The 19062-nt window shown below is 37.0% G+C and overlaps 1 protein-coding gene across 5 annotated transcripts; it reads right to left on the bottom strand.

Annotated features, from left to right (window-relative positions):
* Positions 1 to 3: 3 nt before the first annotated feature.
* Positions 4 to 17545, bottom strand: unkl (unk like zinc finger). Of its 5 annotated transcripts, none has more exons than XM_026164505.1 (16): positions 17399 to 17545; positions 16565 to 16774; positions 11618 to 11794; positions 10465 to 10598; positions 10189 to 10324; positions 9993 to 10110; positions 8914 to 8998; positions 8646 to 8812; positions 8282 to 8473; positions 7251 to 7301; positions 6973 to 7150; positions 6786 to 6896; positions 6449 to 6685; positions 6042 to 6160; positions 5704 to 5961; positions 4 to 5525 (listed from the first exon to the last, which is right to left on the bottom strand). In XM_026164505.1, the coding sequence occupies exons 1-16, from the start codon at positions 17461 to 17463 to the stop codon at positions 5370 to 5372; spliced, it is 2394 nt and encodes a 797-aa protein (XP_026020290.1). In that variant the 5' UTR covers positions 17464 to 17545; the 3' UTR covers positions 4 to 5369. The 5 variants fall into 5 exon arrangements, with proteins under 5 accessions (XP_026020290.1, XP_026020287.1, XP_026020289.1 ...); XM_026164502.1 differs by having other exon boundaries at positions 6042 to 6229; positions 17399 to 17544; XM_026164504.1 differs by having other exon boundaries at positions 6042 to 6229; positions 6786 to 6875; positions 17399 to 17544.
* Between the last annotated feature and the right edge of the window lie 1517 nt (positions 17546 to 19062).

The raw sequence follows: 19062 nt of genomic DNA, 5'->3' as shown, positions 1-19062 counted from the left end.
CACTTTTCAGATGAAAAATTATTTTAATTCTCAAGATGATAAAAATAATTTTGTGAACTCTGTAAACCATTGCATAACTGTAGTGTAACAATTTAACAAGTGTTAACAAACTAGTAATACACTACAGTAAATATGCGGTACACAATCCTCAATGTAGAAAAGAAACATCTAGTATTCTAAGACTTGCACCTGTTTTTGTGTTCACAACACAAAAATATCAATATATACCAACAGAATAATTTCTACAATTATCAGTATAGAATTTCCTACATATCCATACAGCTCATCACAAAATAAGGGACATATGTTTTAATCTATAATGTCTAAACCCACTTACATTAAGTAAATAGATCCATGAAATGCAGTTTCCTCAGATTTAACATTCTCTAACAAATCACTGTTTTACCCTGAGAAAAATACATTTCTTTCTTTATAGTTATTTTATGATTATGCTAACAAATAGAAACTTGAAAACTTGCATTTGTTTAAGTTCTAATAAATTTTATTGAATAGAAGTTCACAACTAGATGCTACATCATAATCAATTAACTGCGCTCCATAATATCCAGTGACCTATTCATTGAAATTCTAATTTAGAGCAATACATTCAATATTTCAGGGTTTCAATGTTAAAATAACATTTTTACTGAAATTTTCTAAAGTACATGGAACAACCGGCTCCACATTAAGATCATTTACTTTTGACTTTACACTAATATTTCTTTTTTTACTTAATTTGAACAGCTCCATACATGTACAAGATTGCATAAATCTTCTGGCTCCATTTTTATAATGTTAAAAACAAACAAACAAACAAAAAAACAACAAAGAAGACACAACAACTAACAATAATGCAAAATAGATTAAACTATTCCAATGCAGAGCATAATGATACATCTATTACAGTTCATATACAAGATTCTCCCTGTTTGGTGCTTTTCTTTGCAAACTGTTGGGTTTCTGATATCAAATGACAAATCCACATCAGATCTGTGTGTTCAGTGGTCGGGCGTTGCTGTGTTTTCTTGAAGTGCATGGCAAATACAGACGATTATCAGTCAGTTAAAAAAAAAAAATCTGCTTCATCCTCTTAAACTGGTGAAGCAAACATCATTAGATTAGCCTTTTTCCTTTCAGCTGAAGTAGGCTGAATGTATGAGACATTTAGCGATCACATTATGGTCCACAAAATACTGTAAGGCACTGAACTTTTGATTCCAATTGAGCAAGTTATATTTTGTCTCTTCAATTAATCCACATTACAGAATTATTAAAAGGCACAGACACATTTGAAAGCGTAATTGGTCCGAGAGAAACAATTAAAGAAATCTGAAGAAATGTAAAGAAAAACCAAGCTGTGCTTCCAAAGAGAACGTTTCATTTCTTCTAGAAATTTTTGGCAGGTAGACTAGTCTCTAGAGAGACTGAGGGTCAGCAACAAATTAAGTGGAATTATGTCTGTATCTGCAATTGATGCGTCACAATTGTCATCTGTCCCCGGGAAAACAACAACTAATTTGGACCACGGCTTTAAGAAACAGAAAACAGAGTCGGATAAAAAGAAAGCACCTTACAGGCCTAGCATAACAGTACACAATGCTATTCATTTCCAAACTGATTTTTATGTAGATAAGCAAAAATCAACAAACAAAATTGACTTCACAACAGTAGTGAAGTTTATATGGCCACTTCAGAAGCACAAATGTCATTCACCTTTGACATTCCTTCACTGTAGACAACAATTAAACTTACACTGAATCCGCGCTTAAGGTCAGCATGTGCTTGCCAGTACTGCACAATGTGCCATAAACGTCAATGTATACTTAATACAAAAATCAAATGTACGAATACACATTTTGTAAGGATCTGACCCATGCATTTATAATCATCTGCCACTCACTATGACAAGCTTTAGATAGAAAAAAGAAAAAAAAAAAGATTACTGTTAATGAACATTAACTATTTAAGGTACTAGGTGATTTACTTTTTAAAATCAATTTCACTTTTCATTAATGAAGACAAATGATGAAATGTAGTAGAAAAGAAATAACAATACAGGTCTTTGGTAAAACTACAAAACATGGGCTCAAGTCTGTTACTGTTGTAAGCGAAAGCCACTGGCAAAGTCCTGTTATTGACTCAGGATATACTGAATGAAATATTAATGCAAAACAAATTACAATAAATCCATCTAAAAATAGAATTCCTGCCACTCACAACGCTGTCTCACCTAGAGATTCGGGAAAGACCGAGCTATGCTGACAGCTACAGGGTGATCTGCCCAATACTCGAGTACTTGTCTGAATTCTGTTCAAGGGTAAATTTTCCCCTCACAATACATAATTGGACAGCTACTAGACCACCGCTTTGGTTCATTTTTAGATTTTCCCCACTAGACATCATTAATTTTGTTGGCTTCACAGGCAAAACAAAACAGAACAAAAGGATACTGTGAATTAGCTGCACTGTACACTGCTATCCAGTGTATAGGGGGGTGAGGAAACAAAGCCAACCTTCAATCAATTCAAATAAAAATAAACAAAAAAGGGACCATCTACTGTAGTGCAGGTCCTTGACATCATTTTAAGGATTTACAAAAGTACTGAAACTTAGACTGAAATGAATTTACAAATGAAGAATTCAATTTGAAACAAGAAAAAAAAGATTAAGTCAAGTTAGATGCAGAAGACATTATTCCAGGATCTGAAATCTGAGCTGTGGATGCACAACAACATTCAAACATCTAAATGTTTACAAGAAACTACATTAATACCTTTTCCAGTAGCAGCGAAGCTTGCAGAAGTTATTAAGCCTTAACTACACTAAAATAAGTACAAATATTCTGGCAGTGTGACACAGTGCGAACATTTTTTTTTTCTTTTTTCTCCTTTTGTGTAGCTGGTTAATATATCGCATAACATGCAATACATGAAATGTTTAGCCTGCCTTTTATGCTTTAATATAATCATGAAAATCCTAAAATACCATTAACCTTTCTTGATATTTTTCCTCTGAGTTTCTTAATTGTCATCTGTGTAAATGTAAACAATGCATTTTCCCATTTATAAGTAGCAAAAAGTGTACCTGGAGATGCATGACTTTCTACTGGTTTTAAAGCAAGAATAAAAAGGGTTTTTTTTGTTTGTTTTTTTAAACACAGTAGAAGGTCATCTGAATTACGGGAATCTAAGCACAAACCCAACGCAGAAAATTACTGTGGAAATCTTCATTCACTGCAGAATCATTACAACAAACCCTACTGAACTGTTTAAAAAAAGCATTTTGTATGTTGCCGTATAAATTCATGTGGCCTAACTTTGCATACTCCCAAATCTTAAACTGGAAATCTAAATTCAAAGACTGAAGCTGCACCAAAAGAGCACCACAACCAAGGAATGAGTGGGTGAGTGGGTAGGTGGAGGGGAAGGTTCATTTCCAAGGGCAAAGTCAGGACACAGGCACTGACAATTTTCATATTCAATCATCTTCTGCAGAAATACTTAATGGAATTTGGCCAAATACACTGGCATATATTTATATTTACACACATATAGTCATAAACATGTCAATGCCTCTGCAGAATTAAAATACACATTTTGCAGAAAACGCGTGCACAAGCTTTGACTACTTGTGTTTGCGTTGACAATTCTACACATAACCTTTTGAACTAAGGCAAGGCACTTTAGAGTTAGAGGCCGATATGTTCTAGACAAGGTCAAGAGGCTAGATTCCTACAAAAAATAAGAGGAAAAAAAAAATAAAAAGTGGGAAAAAAGGAAAGAAAAAAAAATCCCAGTTTCAGGCTTATAGCAAATACAATACATGCTTCTCTAATGGATAGGCTATATAAATTTCTACAAAACAAAACTGATTGAAAAACAGCCTTAACATGTAGCATGTGCCTTACTGATATTACAGCTGCTGGTTATGCCTAAAGTGCAGTTTAAATTTGCACTTATTTGATTGAAATTTTTATAAATCTAGTTATGAAAGTAGAAACTATTAAGTACTTTTTTTTTTTTAATGAAATCTTAATATGTAGAACCATGCTATGATCTAACAATAGGAAACATGAAATATTCAATTATGTTTCACAGTACACACAAAAGCTTCAGACATTGTGTAGCTTATTATGTAGAAAACAAATGTATAAATCTAAAAAATAAAGACACAAAAGAATACCTACAAAGCAGCTTAAAGCAAATTTCTATATTTATATATATTTATATATACCCTTGAATAAAGTCCCAGGTCAACAAAGTGCTTTTAATAAGAAAAACTTCTTCAGAAAGTTGGTCAAAATAATGATGCTTGACTGTTTTGCATTTAAAAAAGAAAGTTGGTGAAATTTTATTTTGGAGGGTTTAAAGAAAATATGACTTTAATTAAAGAGGACTGCTTTAAATGGTGTTTTGAGATTTTCTCTTGATTTAAAGATGACAAACCTTACTGGATCTTTAGTATTTTATGAATCTGTTTTTTTACTACAATGAAAATGTGGTTTTCATCACATAAACAGTTCTCGTAGCGCTGTGTTTAATAATGAAATGTATACTAATTCAGCTTGACACGGACCTGCTTTGTGGTTCTCCATCACATACACCACCAGTGCACATATATTGTTTTCCTGATCAGACTAATTGAGCTTAAAACAAATATGTGATTCCTGGATTAGACATCAGTCACTTGGTGCTAGGATGTCTGGTTTCTTGAATGGTTTCCAAATTGTTATTTTTTGATCCGGATGAGTTCCTCTGTAATTAAAGACATATCTGCTTTGAGTTTTGCTCACTTTAGCTTTACCATCAGCAGAATAACCTCAGCTTTGGATGGCCACCATGTTCCCAACATTTGCCAATTTTTGAGATGTCACCCTAACATCCTTATGGTTCAATGCTTTAATGTTTATTCACATTAAAGCAGTTCATAATTGTAAGTTATAAGCATTGCATTTAGATACAAACTCAGTCCTTATGTACGGAATTTTTAAGTAAGCTTAGTAGCAGACTTCTAATGTATAATTTTGTATGTACTCTTGCCTAGGTGGGATAGTAGACAGGTGGCTGTGTGCTAGGAGGACCTGATTTTATGTCCTGTACAATATTTTAATCATGATTCCATATTATTCATTAACTAAGTGCCTGGTTTTCATATAGAAAGTGCTTGGCTATTTGATGTCAAGTGAACATAAAATGAGCAAAAACCACAACGATTGAATCCCCTGTATGCAATCTGATTGATAATACTATTTGTTTGGTCAGTCAAACACCATTTCATCCTAACAGACACTGCTGTGTAGAAAATTGTAATATTTATTAGTAGTTTTTCAAAGGGCTAATTGATTAAATAGTACCTTAAGTAACTGTACATCACCACTTCAATATTTTTGTTCTACAGTAGGGACATTCTGTTTTACTAGGTGCACAGTTCTCACAGAGTACATAATGTTGGCAAGGCTGCAGAACAATGCAACGATCATGCTTTTGGCAAACTATACATTTCTTTGACTGAAGCTGATATATTACCTGTTGGGGGAAGAAGAGAATTGAGATCAGCTGCAACTTAGGGAAATGCAGTTCATGCAGACTTTTCAAATAAACATGCTTGATGACAAACATGGATCTGAATGACAGTCTGACAAACTGTTTTAAAACTAAACCGATGCTACAAATGAAATGCTGTGTGTGCTCTGGGCTTTCTTACCCCATCTATAAGGTCTAGGTCATTACGCAGCTGACTCTGGATGGAGTGAAGCTTAGACAAGGGAAGCTGGTCCAGCTCTCCATAGCTACGTAGAAGAGGTGTTCCAGGGGTGCGACAAAGCGCATCAAAGTCCCCCTGGAGCTCTTTCAGCTTGCGCTCCGTTTCTTCCCATTTCTGTTCTGCCAGCTGCCGCTCTGCCTCTGCTGTCTTTGCTTGCTCCTTTGCTTCATGAGCGTCTTTCTGGCAAGCTTCACAGGCCTGGAACAAAGGTGAGGGTTGAATTAAAAAAAAAGTATAAAAAGGGAAATAACTGGCACACAGTCAGTGTGTATACTTACTTGCTTCACCTGATGCCAGGCCTCCTCAAATTGTTTGATCTTCCTCTTGGCCTCATCCAGCTCTCTGAAAAGGCGGGCCACATCAGCACTGGTGGTTGTGGAGGTTAGGCTGCTGAAAACTGGAGATGGACTGGGTGAAAAGCTGCCACTTACAAAGTCCCAAATGCTGCTAGCTCCTCCGTTCAAGCCTAGGTGAGCGACGTGTTAAGATAAGAGCGATTTAGATTAAACAAAATCTTGGTTGCACTAACTTGTGTCACTTTTTACACGATCCATCTCTATTAGTCATACTTTCAGCTTCACTACTGCACACAGAACTAGATTAAACACCGAAGGGAAGCTGAAGGAAGGGGCTGATGAAAGCAAATGCTTTCCAGCTTGCTCGGGGGAAAATGCGATCAGCTTACCCAGAGAGTTCTGGGAAGAGGAGGTGGGTGTTCCCAGAAGGCCGTGCTCTTGCTTGGCTAGCATGTTTGAAGGTTGATTTTGCTGAGATACTGTCCCAGACAGCAGGGACTGTGACAGCGACTGGGAGAGAGAACTTAGAGGGGAGGTGGAGAGCGATGATGAAGAATTAAAAGAAGATGATCGTGCCAATGAGCCAGGAATGTTGACAGGAGCAGATCCACTTAGCACCCTTTGACCTGAAGGACAAAGCATATACAGGTGTTCTTTAGAAACACACAAATCCTAATGGAAGGATTTGTGATGAATAAGTGCTTGAAACATATGAAGTGACCTTACCTGCCATTCCCACACTGTTATCTTGATCCTCTAACTCCTTATCAAGCGATGCAACATTAATGTCACTAAAGTTGAGGTCCAGTGCGGATCCTGACGGGAAACAAAACAAATCTGACTGAAATTTGACAACAAACTGCAGAGTGACAGTCAGTTCAAGCTGTTTTCCCTTTGTTTTGCATACACTTACCAATGACAGACTCCACTGTGTTGCTCCCTGGATAGAAAGGAGTGGCTTTTGCATTCATCGTTGATAAGGTGGTGGGTGAAGAACTGTCTGAACCAATACTAGAGGCCAAGCTTGATGTTATACTGGAGGTAAAGCTTGATGCCAATGGGTTCACCACAGAGAATACAGTATTTTGTGTCTAAAAGCAAAGCACAGTAAAGCGTTTAATTCCTATGTTCTCAATTACAAGTTTCATAATAAAATAAACACATTATCTAAATGACTCACTAAAAACAAACCTGTTTTTCTTGGTCCATCATTTTTTGATCCACCTGTCCCTTGTTCTTAATCTGGAAATGATCAAATGGCAAAGACAGTCTATTTCAGTGCCATATCCTTTACATCAAGCCAGTATTAATCAAAATAGTTTTATTGCACCTGCCCTGGACTAACACATTTTATCTTAACCATTTTTCACCGTCCCTGCACTTAGGCTTCGCAGCGCTCACGGCTCTTGTCATTCTGATGATTAACATTTATGGAGCACCTTTCTTCAGACTGACTGCAGACTGTAATTAAACCGATCACGTTACTTCATTCTGCCTTCATCTTGTAGCACTAGCAAATCGTGAGTGCAGGAGACAGTAACATTTTACTGTGAGTGGAAGTCTTCAATAAAGCCAGAAAACATTTAAAAATTCCCTTTAGGGGAATTCTTAGCAAGGAACTATAAAACCACAAATGCAGTTTAAGAACCGAAACTATTTGCTGGTCAGCTTGATCATAAGACAATGCTACACTTCAGAAGATTTGACATTTCTTTAGACGAACAGAAATGCCATAAAGTGAGCATATTATGTTCATTTTAAAGTCCAGGATGTGGTTTGTGGCTCAGCTGCAGGGGAGCGGTGGAGACCATTTTTATGCCATATTTTTATTCTAGGGCTCTAATAAAGCAGCTTTCCATTATTCACAGTTCTAGTTATTTCATCTTATACTGGGCCTTAGTGTAGTGTCTCAAAAACAAAATTTTAGCTCTTTTAAAGTCATTTTAAAGCAATTGAAAAGTGTCCTGTAATATTCGACAGGTGTTTAACATTTAACAAGTCATCATCACATACATATAGTGCATGTACGTAATGGGATATTTTAAAGAAATCAATGACATGACAAGCAAACAATGAAATACGAGGAAAAGGGCTTGAAGTGGTCAAATTAAAATGGCATGGCAAACAATAAACGAGTGACAAATGGCTGCGATAAAAGTGTAAAGCCCTAAGCTGTGTGTGGGGTTTGGTTTTCCCGAGGTTAGAGAGAGCAGTCTGTGTACCTGATCTTCACGTTCAAAGCCCGGAGCTTTGGGATAGTTAGACGTCAGAGATGAGACACTGGATGTGGTGGACTCTGAACATGAATTATTATTATTTAAGGATTTGAGCCTGCTGCTGATGGATCCCATTGGGGATAACAAAGTGTCGCTTCCTGAGCTTGACGTTACAGTTGAGCTATTAGAACATGAAACCTGAGAAAGACAAGTGCACATGGTCTTATAAAAACGATGAATACAAAAAAATGACACGAAATAAAAACATCACAATGGATGAGCTATGAAAGTGATGACAGAGTTCTCAGACGTTTGAAATCAAACTGTTTAAAATTGTGTCTCGTGTGAGTGAGAAATGGAGACAACCTACACTTCCTATTTGTCCATTGCTACTGGCTGTGCTGTTGGTGGAGTTTCCTCCACTGTTCCACTCAGTGACTGGACACTCTGAATACTGCTGAGAGCTCAGCTGGGACTGAGAACTCGACTGTATCGCTGTTAGCAATGAGCTCATGGTCTCTTCTGTAGAAGGAATTCCTAAAAACATATAAACATAACATATGTATATGTTAAGTCTCAAAACACCCTCAAATCCTTTTCACTGTACTCAGATAGTATTAAGGCAAACATGCACTTACTTTCTACATGTGCAAATGCACAAAATGGTCCTCTGGGACAGTATCCAGTCTGGCGCATGTCATTGCATTTGGTGGATCTGTAGATCTTGGGAGACAGAAAATCAGGATTATAAAGAAATAAGATGAAAATGTGTCTCACTATAGAAAACTAACCACAGCGTCAGTCTCATCAACAAAACAATATTATGGTTCATACATTAGAGACCGAGGAGATGAGTGATGTAGTCACAGTAATATGACTATAATACATGAAATCTGTCTGTTCAGGTGACCCTGAACCAGCCAATGGTTATGCTACAGGCTTAGGCTCCTGGGGGGGGCCTCTCATTCTATACCACTGATATTGTAGGCTTTTTACTTACAATAAACAAAATAAATATAAAGCATCTTGAGGTGGCCGTTGTTATAAACTACTGCTAGATAAATAAAACTGAATTGAATCTATATCCACAGAAGTTGAATTACGCAGGATCTAATGCCATCATGTTGCCTGGAAACCACCTATCAATGGGTGACAATCCATTTTTAGCCTTTCCTTCAGCACCTTATGAAAGCTTCCTATTGTTTTAATTTCACAACAACAACTTCCATCACAAAAATTTAACTGTACATGCCTAGTAACAAGGCTAAAATTACTCTGTTTTTCCATATAAACAACATCCACCGAGCACTTGTAATTTTTCTCAATGATACATGTATCTGTCTGGCAAGAAGATGAACAGGACAAGAAATACAGTACCATGGACATGTACTAGTAATGAAAATGTGCAATAATCTTTATTATTATAATCTTAATTTTAAAATTAAGATTATAATAATAATCTTATTTTTTAAAATAATCTTACTATTACAAATTTTTATTTTTTTTTTTAAATGTAGCATTAACACAAAATGGTTATAATTATGTGAGTGAAAGAGTTTTTTGCTTATAAGCATCTCTATGAACATTTTGTTGACATTTCACACTACTTCTAGGCACAACTAATGCTCAAAAATACATCATATTATGCATTATGGCCATTGTATTTTCACTCTAAGCTTGAAAAACTCGCATCGTGACTAAAACAAACTTAACTCACCTCTGGATGAAACTGCTGTTCGGTACGAGAATGGCAATACTGGCAACTGTCTCCACTTTCACACTTTGAGGGCTCGCCCCATTCATCACCGTGCTTCACATTAGGGCAAGGAGTTGACCTGCATTCAGAAGAGGCAGCTTTAACATTTTAGAATTAGAAGCCTTCATATTTTAACTTATACAGAATGAAAACTCACCTGTACTTGAACTTTCGAGGATTTCTCCTCCGATCTCTACTGTTGTGGTAGTGGGGGCAAGCATAGCCCTGTCTGCATAGTCTGGGTGGCTTAGTACACTGATCTGTTTTATAATTGGCTAAAACAAAAGTGGTATCTGCAAAAAGAGGCATCGCAGTTTACTTTCTTATCCCTATTACAATGAAAAATAAATAAATAAACAAAACGAATAAATAAAGAACATTGATTTGATTAGCATTCAATACAACAAACGGCATGCAAGTTGGAGTTTCTAACCTTGCCACCGGGGATCTTCTGTCAGAGTTTTTTCAATCATAGCTTGGCTGGCTAGCACACCAGGCTGCAAATCAGGAATCCCTTCCCCAGATCCCAACTGTCCATTTTGGAGGGCCTCTTGTGCTTGGATTTCTCTGTGCATAAAGAGTTAAAAACATTTTTAACTCAGTGTACCTTAAAAAAAACAAAAAAACAAAAACAAACAAACAAAAACAAAAACAAAGCAACAACAACAACAACACCAAAAAACACTTTAAAGGAAACTGAAAAACACTCTGAAGGGGAAATCTCCAAGCCTACTCTCATAACCAGTCAAAAACAAGTTTCAATCTAATGATATTTGCTTACTTTGAAACTCAAAATACTACACAAATAAATATAAAGAGACACCATATCATGGATTAGATGTATATAGTACATCCAAAGGAAACTGCAAACCTACGGCCTGTGGGCTGGAATTGGACCACTAAAGGATCCAACAGGGCCCACTGTAATGGTTTTTGAGAGTAAAACTTTTAAGGGATTTTGGAGAAGTTACAGCAGAAACACTGACAATGATGTCATTAAAGTAGTAGTGTGAGCTGGTAATTTCATCTGAGTCTGAACCATTGTCACTTTCACAAAGACAGACAGCGTGAAAACCAAGACCCTGTGCCCACACCCTTCTTTCATCTTCAATAGTAGCATTTCTTTGTAATGTGAGTGTAGTCCATGCTGGAAAAACCAAGACATGATGTCTTCTTTTTCTTAATTTGGCTGTAACTTGTTTTATAAATGACTAGCTAATTGTTAATGTTGTCAGACTGTCTTGAGACATGAGAAATAAAGACAAATTTGGAGGCGTTTCTTTTTAACAGGTTGTCATTGATGTGTTTTACTTGTCCAGCTCACATGAAAGTCAGCAGAGCAGTACATGACCATTACTTATGAGTGTATGCACTGATTTAAACAGACTCCTTAAGCTCATTAAAACATATTTATATATTATAACTTGTTCAGGAAAAAAAAAGTCTCTATAAACCAAATCCACACATACAAAATAGCTACTCTGCACTGCAGGGGTTTAATGTAGCTCATTTGCTAAATGCATTGTAAGCTCTGAGTGAAAAGTCTGGCAGGCATAAAAGAGGCCACTATTTGCTTTGCATGTCACCTGATATCATAGACTGGAGGTCGGAGATCATGTGGCCCATGAGCAAAAGCACAGTGGAGGCCATTCTTCACACAATGCCCTCGAGCATCTGTCTCATGGATACAAGTGCCAGTCTTGTAATATCGTAGATGGTACTTGCGCTCTGTGTCACCAGTGGTCCGGTGTAAATAAGGACAGCTAAGAAAAACAAAGAAAACATTCACAACTTTCACCAGTTGATCCAAATAGGATATCTGAACAGAAACAATCTGACAAGGCAATGAAATAATATGCAACATAAAATGTCCAAAAACTAAACATATAGCACAAGTACAATTATTTTAAAATGCTTCATCCTTCTTCGATTATTAATGTTAATGCTATAACAATTCACTATAAATCCATAAGGACTATAAAGGAATTCTTATAGCTGTACATATTTTAAGATTCTGCTGTAAGTGCAGGACTCTGGAAATCTAGAGTTTTAAAATGGTAACTTTGCAGGCCAGTGATTGACACTTTTAACCTTGATGTAAATGTTGCAATCTGTGTACCAACCACACAAGTTGCAACACACTCTTCCGAGCAAATGTTTTCAAACTTAAAAGCAGCTCTGCAGTTATCAGTGCTCAGTTCAAAAGCCTGCATCTCTGACCCGTATGATATGGGGTATAACGGGTGCATTAGTACCTATGGATTTGCAAGATTGCAAAGGCAGAATCAAAGCTAAAAAGATATACTGGCTTCAGAGCAACATATATTCTGATCCAAATCACAAACTTTTTCAGGGAAGGGATTGAATATTTCTGTAGGGCATACTAAACCCCAAACTTCATCTGTTACAGCAGCATGGTTTCTCATCCAAAGAGCCCAAGGTGCTGAACTGGCCTGCTGGTAATTCAGACCTTTCACCATCTCAAAACATTTGTTGCACCGTGAAATAAAAAAGTACAACAAGGAAGACACAGGAATGTTGAACATAATCCTATATCAGACAATAATATCTCTTATATTTATTGATTTTTTATTTTAAAAAAGACCCTAACCTAATAATATCAAAGAATGTTTAATTAATATGATTTTCCCCGTGGTTCCAAAATATGTGTATTTTTTTCTTTTTATGATTTCAGAGCATTTTTTTAATAGTTTACACCATTTTATTTGGATGACATATCCCTTTGAAAGCACTTTTTCTTTTTGTGAAAAGCATTTACATGCATACGTCATTTTATTTACCCACTGTACTTTTCTTCCTGTTGTTTTAAAGTGCCCCTTGTAGTGGATATGTGTGTGATACTAGATGGGGATTTCTTTTTTTAAATAACCCCAGTTATTTACACTCTTCCTGTCTAAGTGCCACATTAAGTACCACCCTGGTTTTCTATTGGGCACACCCCATTTTCAGGGACAATGATTGGCTTTAAGCCACATGACCATACACCCAGCCATCTGTGCTGTTGCCTCTTTCATGGATATGTATGTTGGCCATATAGAAATGTTTTTACTTATTTATTTAGTCTGCACACATTAAAATGTTGCCTGCAGCACGTTTTATAATGATCCTGAAGGCCACAAGCTGAATCAGTCAATGTTAAACTTGTTCTTTATATGCATGTTGCTTGAGCTTTAATTGCTTCAGACTTTGTTTTCCTCCATACATGTTGGAAATAGGTGAAGTTGCGCTAAAACGCTTTATTCTGTTACCACAATGCAGGGCTAACACACTACCAATGCCTCAAGATATGTAGAGCAAATAAGCCTCTTGAATAAACCAAATTTTCCTTTCTTGAGCAGTTGCTATAGCAACACATAAGGTCATACAAAAATAGCATCCATTAGTAGAGGAGGAATTGTAAGGATTGAATACTTTAATCATTTCATTTTTTTTTTAAATCATGTCTATCAGGCACTCGATTAAATGCGCCATCACAATTTCCTGTCACACCGAGAGGCTGCTGTCTGTATATACTACTCGGCGCAAATTATTGCATTAGTATTAGGAATGTCACTGCAACCCTTTAGCAGCTCGATAATTAAACTTCCACCTCACCGAGAAGCGCAGCCCTTTAGCGAAACCATTTCCCCCCAGGGACAGCCCACAAAATACCCAACACACAAAACTACAGATGTTCCATAATCAGTAATCACATATTAAACTATAAATGGGGCACTGTGGTAAATGGATATTTCGAAAATATGACGCCTGGAATATAAATAAATGGTTGTGTGTCAAATTACACAGCCTTTAGACAGAGGTAATAGCAGAAGCAGTAAATATAATGCTGGGGGGCAGAGTCAGCCTCTCAAAGGCTACGTTCACACTGCAGGCGAAAGCGCATCAAATCCAACTTTTTTGACCCTATGCGACCCATGTCCGATCATGGTATGACAGTGTGAACGGCACAAATCCGATAATTTTCAAATCCGATCTGGGTCACTTTCGTATGTGGTACTGAATCCGATACATATCTGATGTTTTAGAAAGCGACTGCTGTTTGAACGGTCATGTCGCATTAAATCCGTCTTTTACGTCACTGACACAAGACAGACGGCAATTATCAGCGCCGGTGAAGCGCCAGATAAAACATCGCGAACACTTCCTGGCCATCCAGTGAAACTGTTGGGAAGACAACGTTGAAGAAACGTGAATATTTTATTTGTACTGTATAATCTGCAGATTCTGACAGAAATCTGCAACTATCCTTTGAAGCACCGCTCCTCTCTAAAACAGCAATATGGATCATTGTTAGGCCATATGTAAATAACAAAATAACTTTACAACGGAAACGTAAAGTCCGACACAAGTCTTTATATTAAGGGCCATCAGTCAAACAATATTGTTTGGTCTGGGTCTAAACAGAGCGCGTTGTGTGTGACGTCTTCTTTTGCGCATGCGGGCCGCTTTGAGGGTTCACACTAGAGCGTGTTTGCTGTCACACTTTATTTGTAGTGTGAACAAGCAGAGAAAAAAAAATCGGATTTGATCAAAAAATTGGAATTGAACATTAAGACCTGCAGTGTGAACGTAGCCAAATATCCCACTTCAAGGACAAGAGGGTTTGCTCTCATACTACACATAAAGGGCAAATCCTGTCAAAAAAAAATGGTGATTTCAGACTTGTAGATTTTTATCAACATCAGTAAATGAAGATGTGGCCAATATTTGATTTATCTGTTGTGTCCCATGATTTTGCAGTAGCTACATTTTCAGACAGTCATAAAGAGCTAAAAGTCTCTGAAATAGCTCCATTATTTATTCATAAGAAAGAACTCACACTGTTCCAGTGAACATCAACAGTAGACCACAATTCCAGCATCAGTGTATCTCTAAATATTACATTAATTGCATATTTTTTATATTATACGTAGTAAGTGTATGAGACACCAAAAGTCAAGGTGATACATCCCCAGTGCAATGCTACATCTGTAATGTGCTGACAACATCTGTGGCAAAATTTCTCCTTTACAAAAGGGATCTAAATGGTAGATGCAGCCAATTTATGAGTTAATAATGGCGCAGTAAAGATATGCAGGAATGTTTATGTCTGACCTGCACCTATCTGCACAATGCATGCAACACTGGTGTGAAGTCATGCAATGCCTTCATACAAAATTGTTAAAAAGATTGTTAAAAAAAACAAACAACAACAACAAAACATACATACATACATACATACATACATACATAATGGAAATGTCCCCCCCCTATTATCACTATCAAACTTGAACTGTACAATTATGGCCAAAATGCTTATCACAGTTGCTTGGTTCTATACTGGGATTGTGAATATTTAACAAAATGATTGATTCATTTTTGTGATTTAAAAAAAAAAACTAACAAAAAAGATATAAAGCTGTTTTTATATTCATATTGCATGACAAAACTATGTAAAAAAATTTGTATTCAAATAAAACTGGTCCTCATTCAGTGAAGCTTTTAGAAGAAAAATATTGGGGGAAAAAAGCCCCAAAATAAGTACAGCTTTTACTCTTACATTGTGCTCCATTGCTATTCATTTAAAAATTCTGAGGTGTTGTGATATACACCAGACCGAAGTGCACCTTTTGAAGCACAATATAAAGCCTTTCATGCAATTCATTGTACCTGCATGATGAACCTGAAGTCCATTTTCATGGAGGCACATCGTTGGCCAAAAAGAATGTGATTGCTTTGTAAAGCGGATGGAACACTGAGTAGTTGTGCTGTTTTGTGGCGCAACACATCTAGAAAAAATGCTGCAGGCTTGTTGCATTTATTAACATCACCTGCCCTAAATCCAAAGCATTTCTAAACAACAAATGATGATGATCCAACTTCTAGGAATGAGCTCTTCACTTTCTGCTGCGCTGACAGACTTTTTAACGGTTTGTTATCTACAGTATGTCATCACTGCGGTCCAGTGCATTTAGGAGCCCTGAGGCTGTGTAGTGTGCTGCAGGTAACAGCTATGATTGGCACAGGCAGGCATGTCGTCAGGGAGTGTCTGATTTGCTCTTGCTTTATGTTCTATTGGCGAAGGACGGATTTACAATATCAATTAATCATCATCATTTTATTGTGGAAAATCAAAATCACGATTGAGATTAATATTCGATTAAATGTGCAGCCGTATATCAGAAACACAAAACACTGAGTCATTTTTTGATGGACATTTCTAAGCAATACTGATGTTAAAATTAAACACAAAATATGTTACCTAATGCTGGCATCATTTTTTTCTTATTTGCTTTTTTACTTGCTATTAATTTCATTTTATGTGCGAGACAAAGACATGTTCATTATACATAAACAACTAAAATTCTTTAAAACCTTTCAGGAAAGCTATTTTGGTCATACAGCCTGAAAAATGTAAAACATGACATGAAAAGAGTAAACTGAGATCAAACAAACATGCTTCAAACGTCAACAGCTGCCAGGACGCAGTGACACACTCATGTAGCTGCCCTGACTGAAGTTGCGGGACTTACTCATCGCCATCTGGGCAGATGCCTGTGGTCTCGTCGTACTTGGTGCAGTAAACGTCGGGGCTGTAGTTGAAAGTCCCGTCCCTTCTTCGTATGGGTCGCCTTCGTCGCTGGTTGAGAAAATGCCAGTGAAAGCACGTAAAGGGTCTGTGCTGCGTACACTTGTGCTGGAGGAACAACGGGCACTGCTCTGTCCTGAACTCCTTCAAGTATCTGAAACAAGCAGGGCAAACACGAAGCGGGATTTAAACGGCTATCCGCTAGCAAGTAAGAGCTTAGCCAAGGGAAAAGTTTAGCAGGGAGTCGTGTTGAAGCCTACTATACATTTTGGGTCAGTAGAGTTAGTTTGCTATGCTGAGTGAAGACTACGTATGTTTTTCGTCGTAAAGCTCGTACAGAGCACCTGAGCGTACGTCTATAAATGTGCGTAGCAAGAGGGAACTCAAAATAAGGCCGAGCTATTTACAAGCGGACTGGTTAGCGAGTTCCTGGCTAATCATTTAGCGAACCAAGTTGACGGTGTAATATTAACCAGACCCATCAAAACCCTTTCATCAACAGCACGAAACACTTCAAAACGATCCCGCTAACGGTTGGCTAACCAGTTTGGTGATTTAAGATCCTAGAGTTTCCTGTATTGACGCAGATGTCTTTAGCGTACAGTCGCTGTCTGCTATGTAACGTTAGGTAGTCACAAAGCCAGGAAAAGCACCATGTTTTTAACGCACGCACAGGAGTTGAGGAATGCTGGAAATGCACGCGAGCAAAGGTGCGCGTTCAAAAGAGCATTTTCAGCAGCGAACGATTTTGTTGTTTCTTTGCAGCAGCTTTACTCACGTATAGTGGGTAGGTTTCTCGGTTTGAGGAGACGCATTGGCCGCCGTTTTCGAAACCGACGGCATTTTCAGTCAAAACAATGAATTGCGCATGCGCTCGGATCTGTTGCTCCCGTGAATGCATGTTCGCCTGCACGCCAGCGCACTGCAAACACCAAACGCGACCGCACGGGGGGAGTATGGGGGCACTGTAATCACGGAACGATGACTCACTTCACACACTGTTTATATCTTATTCACATGCCTTTGTTACGCCTCATACCAATATACCTGTATTTGTTTGTATTGTACTTAGATTTTCATTCGTTTAGAGATTTCATGATATTTCAGTCATTCTTTTTGTAGTTTTTACCTATGGATATGGCGTTCTTTCTTTTTCTTTTGTATTTATTTTTAATAGTCTGAATAGCTGTTTTGCTATAGGTTGTGTTTAATATTTGGCTTAAACACAAAAGTAAAAAAAAAAGCTTTTGTGTTAAATAATTTCTCTGCCTTTATTTACCTTTTTCTGTCTGTTTGTTTTTAAATAGTTGCAATCATTAAGCTTGTCGTGTTAAAACCTGTAAAACCCTCAGTGTTACTTGAAAAAAGTGACTTTGTTTAGTCAAATGCACCTTACTGCTTGTGAGTAGTATAAATAAATGGTCTCTCATCCAATTAAACCTTTTAAAGGATTATCAAGCCATCACTGAGCAACAAGTGGAGTTTAAAGCTCCAGTCAGAGAGGGCCAGAAAACCAAGCTTCATCTTAGAATCAGTTGTTTTTCATGTTATGTGCTGAGTGTTCATTAAATCTAACCGATTTCAGGCCAACTTTCTGTTATGTCACAGGATTTAAAAAAATATGCTTGAATGATGAATTATCTGGAATGACAGATAAAAATCAATGTGATGTAGTTTGTAGTAAGTAAGCTTTGATGTAGTAAGTTATGTTATGAGATGGTGATATATCAGATTGTTTTTTCTGTTTCTTTATTGTTGAAAAATCTAAAGGAGTAGTTGTTTTGCTTTTTGCATCTTTCTCAGCTTACCAGAATTCCACATTAAATTGACATCAGGTAGTTTCAGGGGTCTTTACTCCTGTATCTGGGAATATAATCTGCACTGTTCAAGTTCTTTTTTTCCTGGGATTTTAATGTACAAATGCAATTATACAGCTCATCCATTATTCAGCTGCTCAGGTGCACCGAGTGCACTGCCTTATATTTATGCATAAGCTCCAGAGCATCCTGTTGTAATTACATTGACATGCCCCACCTATGCTAAGCTTACAGTTAGACAATGTTGGGAATGTTTGTTATGTAAAAATAACATTTAAGGAGCGGAATCATATTTTTCAAGCATTATTTTTGGTATGCTTTAAGCAGCTCATGTTCATAGCAGAGGATAGATTCTTTTTAGATTTCAGCAATACGAATCCTTCAACATACAGTAATGTGCAAAAGTCTTGAGCCACCCAACCTTTCTTTTATATTTTATTAGGAAAATGAGAAATAGGTGCACAGTAGGGCTGCTCGATTATGGCAAAAATGATAATCACGATTATTTTCACTGAAATTGAGATCTCGATTATTTGACGATATTTATTTAACCCTTTAAGACCTACCATAGAACCAAGTCCGCCAGAGCTTATATTATTTTTTTACATGTTGTAGTGCCATTTGT

The sequence above is a fragment of the Astatotilapia calliptera genome, chromosome 4 (assembly GCF_900246225.1).
Source record: "Astatotilapia calliptera chromosome 4, fAstCal1.2, whole genome shotgun sequence".
In the NCBI taxonomy this organism is placed as follows: domain Eukaryota; kingdom Metazoa; phylum Chordata; class Actinopteri; order Cichliformes; family Cichlidae; genus Astatotilapia; species Astatotilapia calliptera.
Note: the sequence above shows the minus strand (reverse complement) of the source record. Positions and strands in the feature narration are given on the sequence as shown.

Excerpts from the sequence above, each read along its gene's own strand:
- unkl (XM_026164502.1), bottom strand. The coding sequence starts at position 17,463 with ATGCCGTCGGTTTCGAAAACGGCGGCCAATGCGTCTCCTCAAACCGAG. Across the intron at positions 10,325-10,464 it reads AGAAGATCCCCGGTGGCAAG|ATACCACTTTTGTTTTAGCC; the intron begins GTTAGAAACTCC and ends CTCTTTTTGCAG. Across the intron at positions 10,111-10,188 it reads CCTCGAAAGTTCAAGTACAG|GTCAACTCCTTGCCCTAATG; the intron begins GTGAGTTTTCAT and ends TTCTGAATGCAG.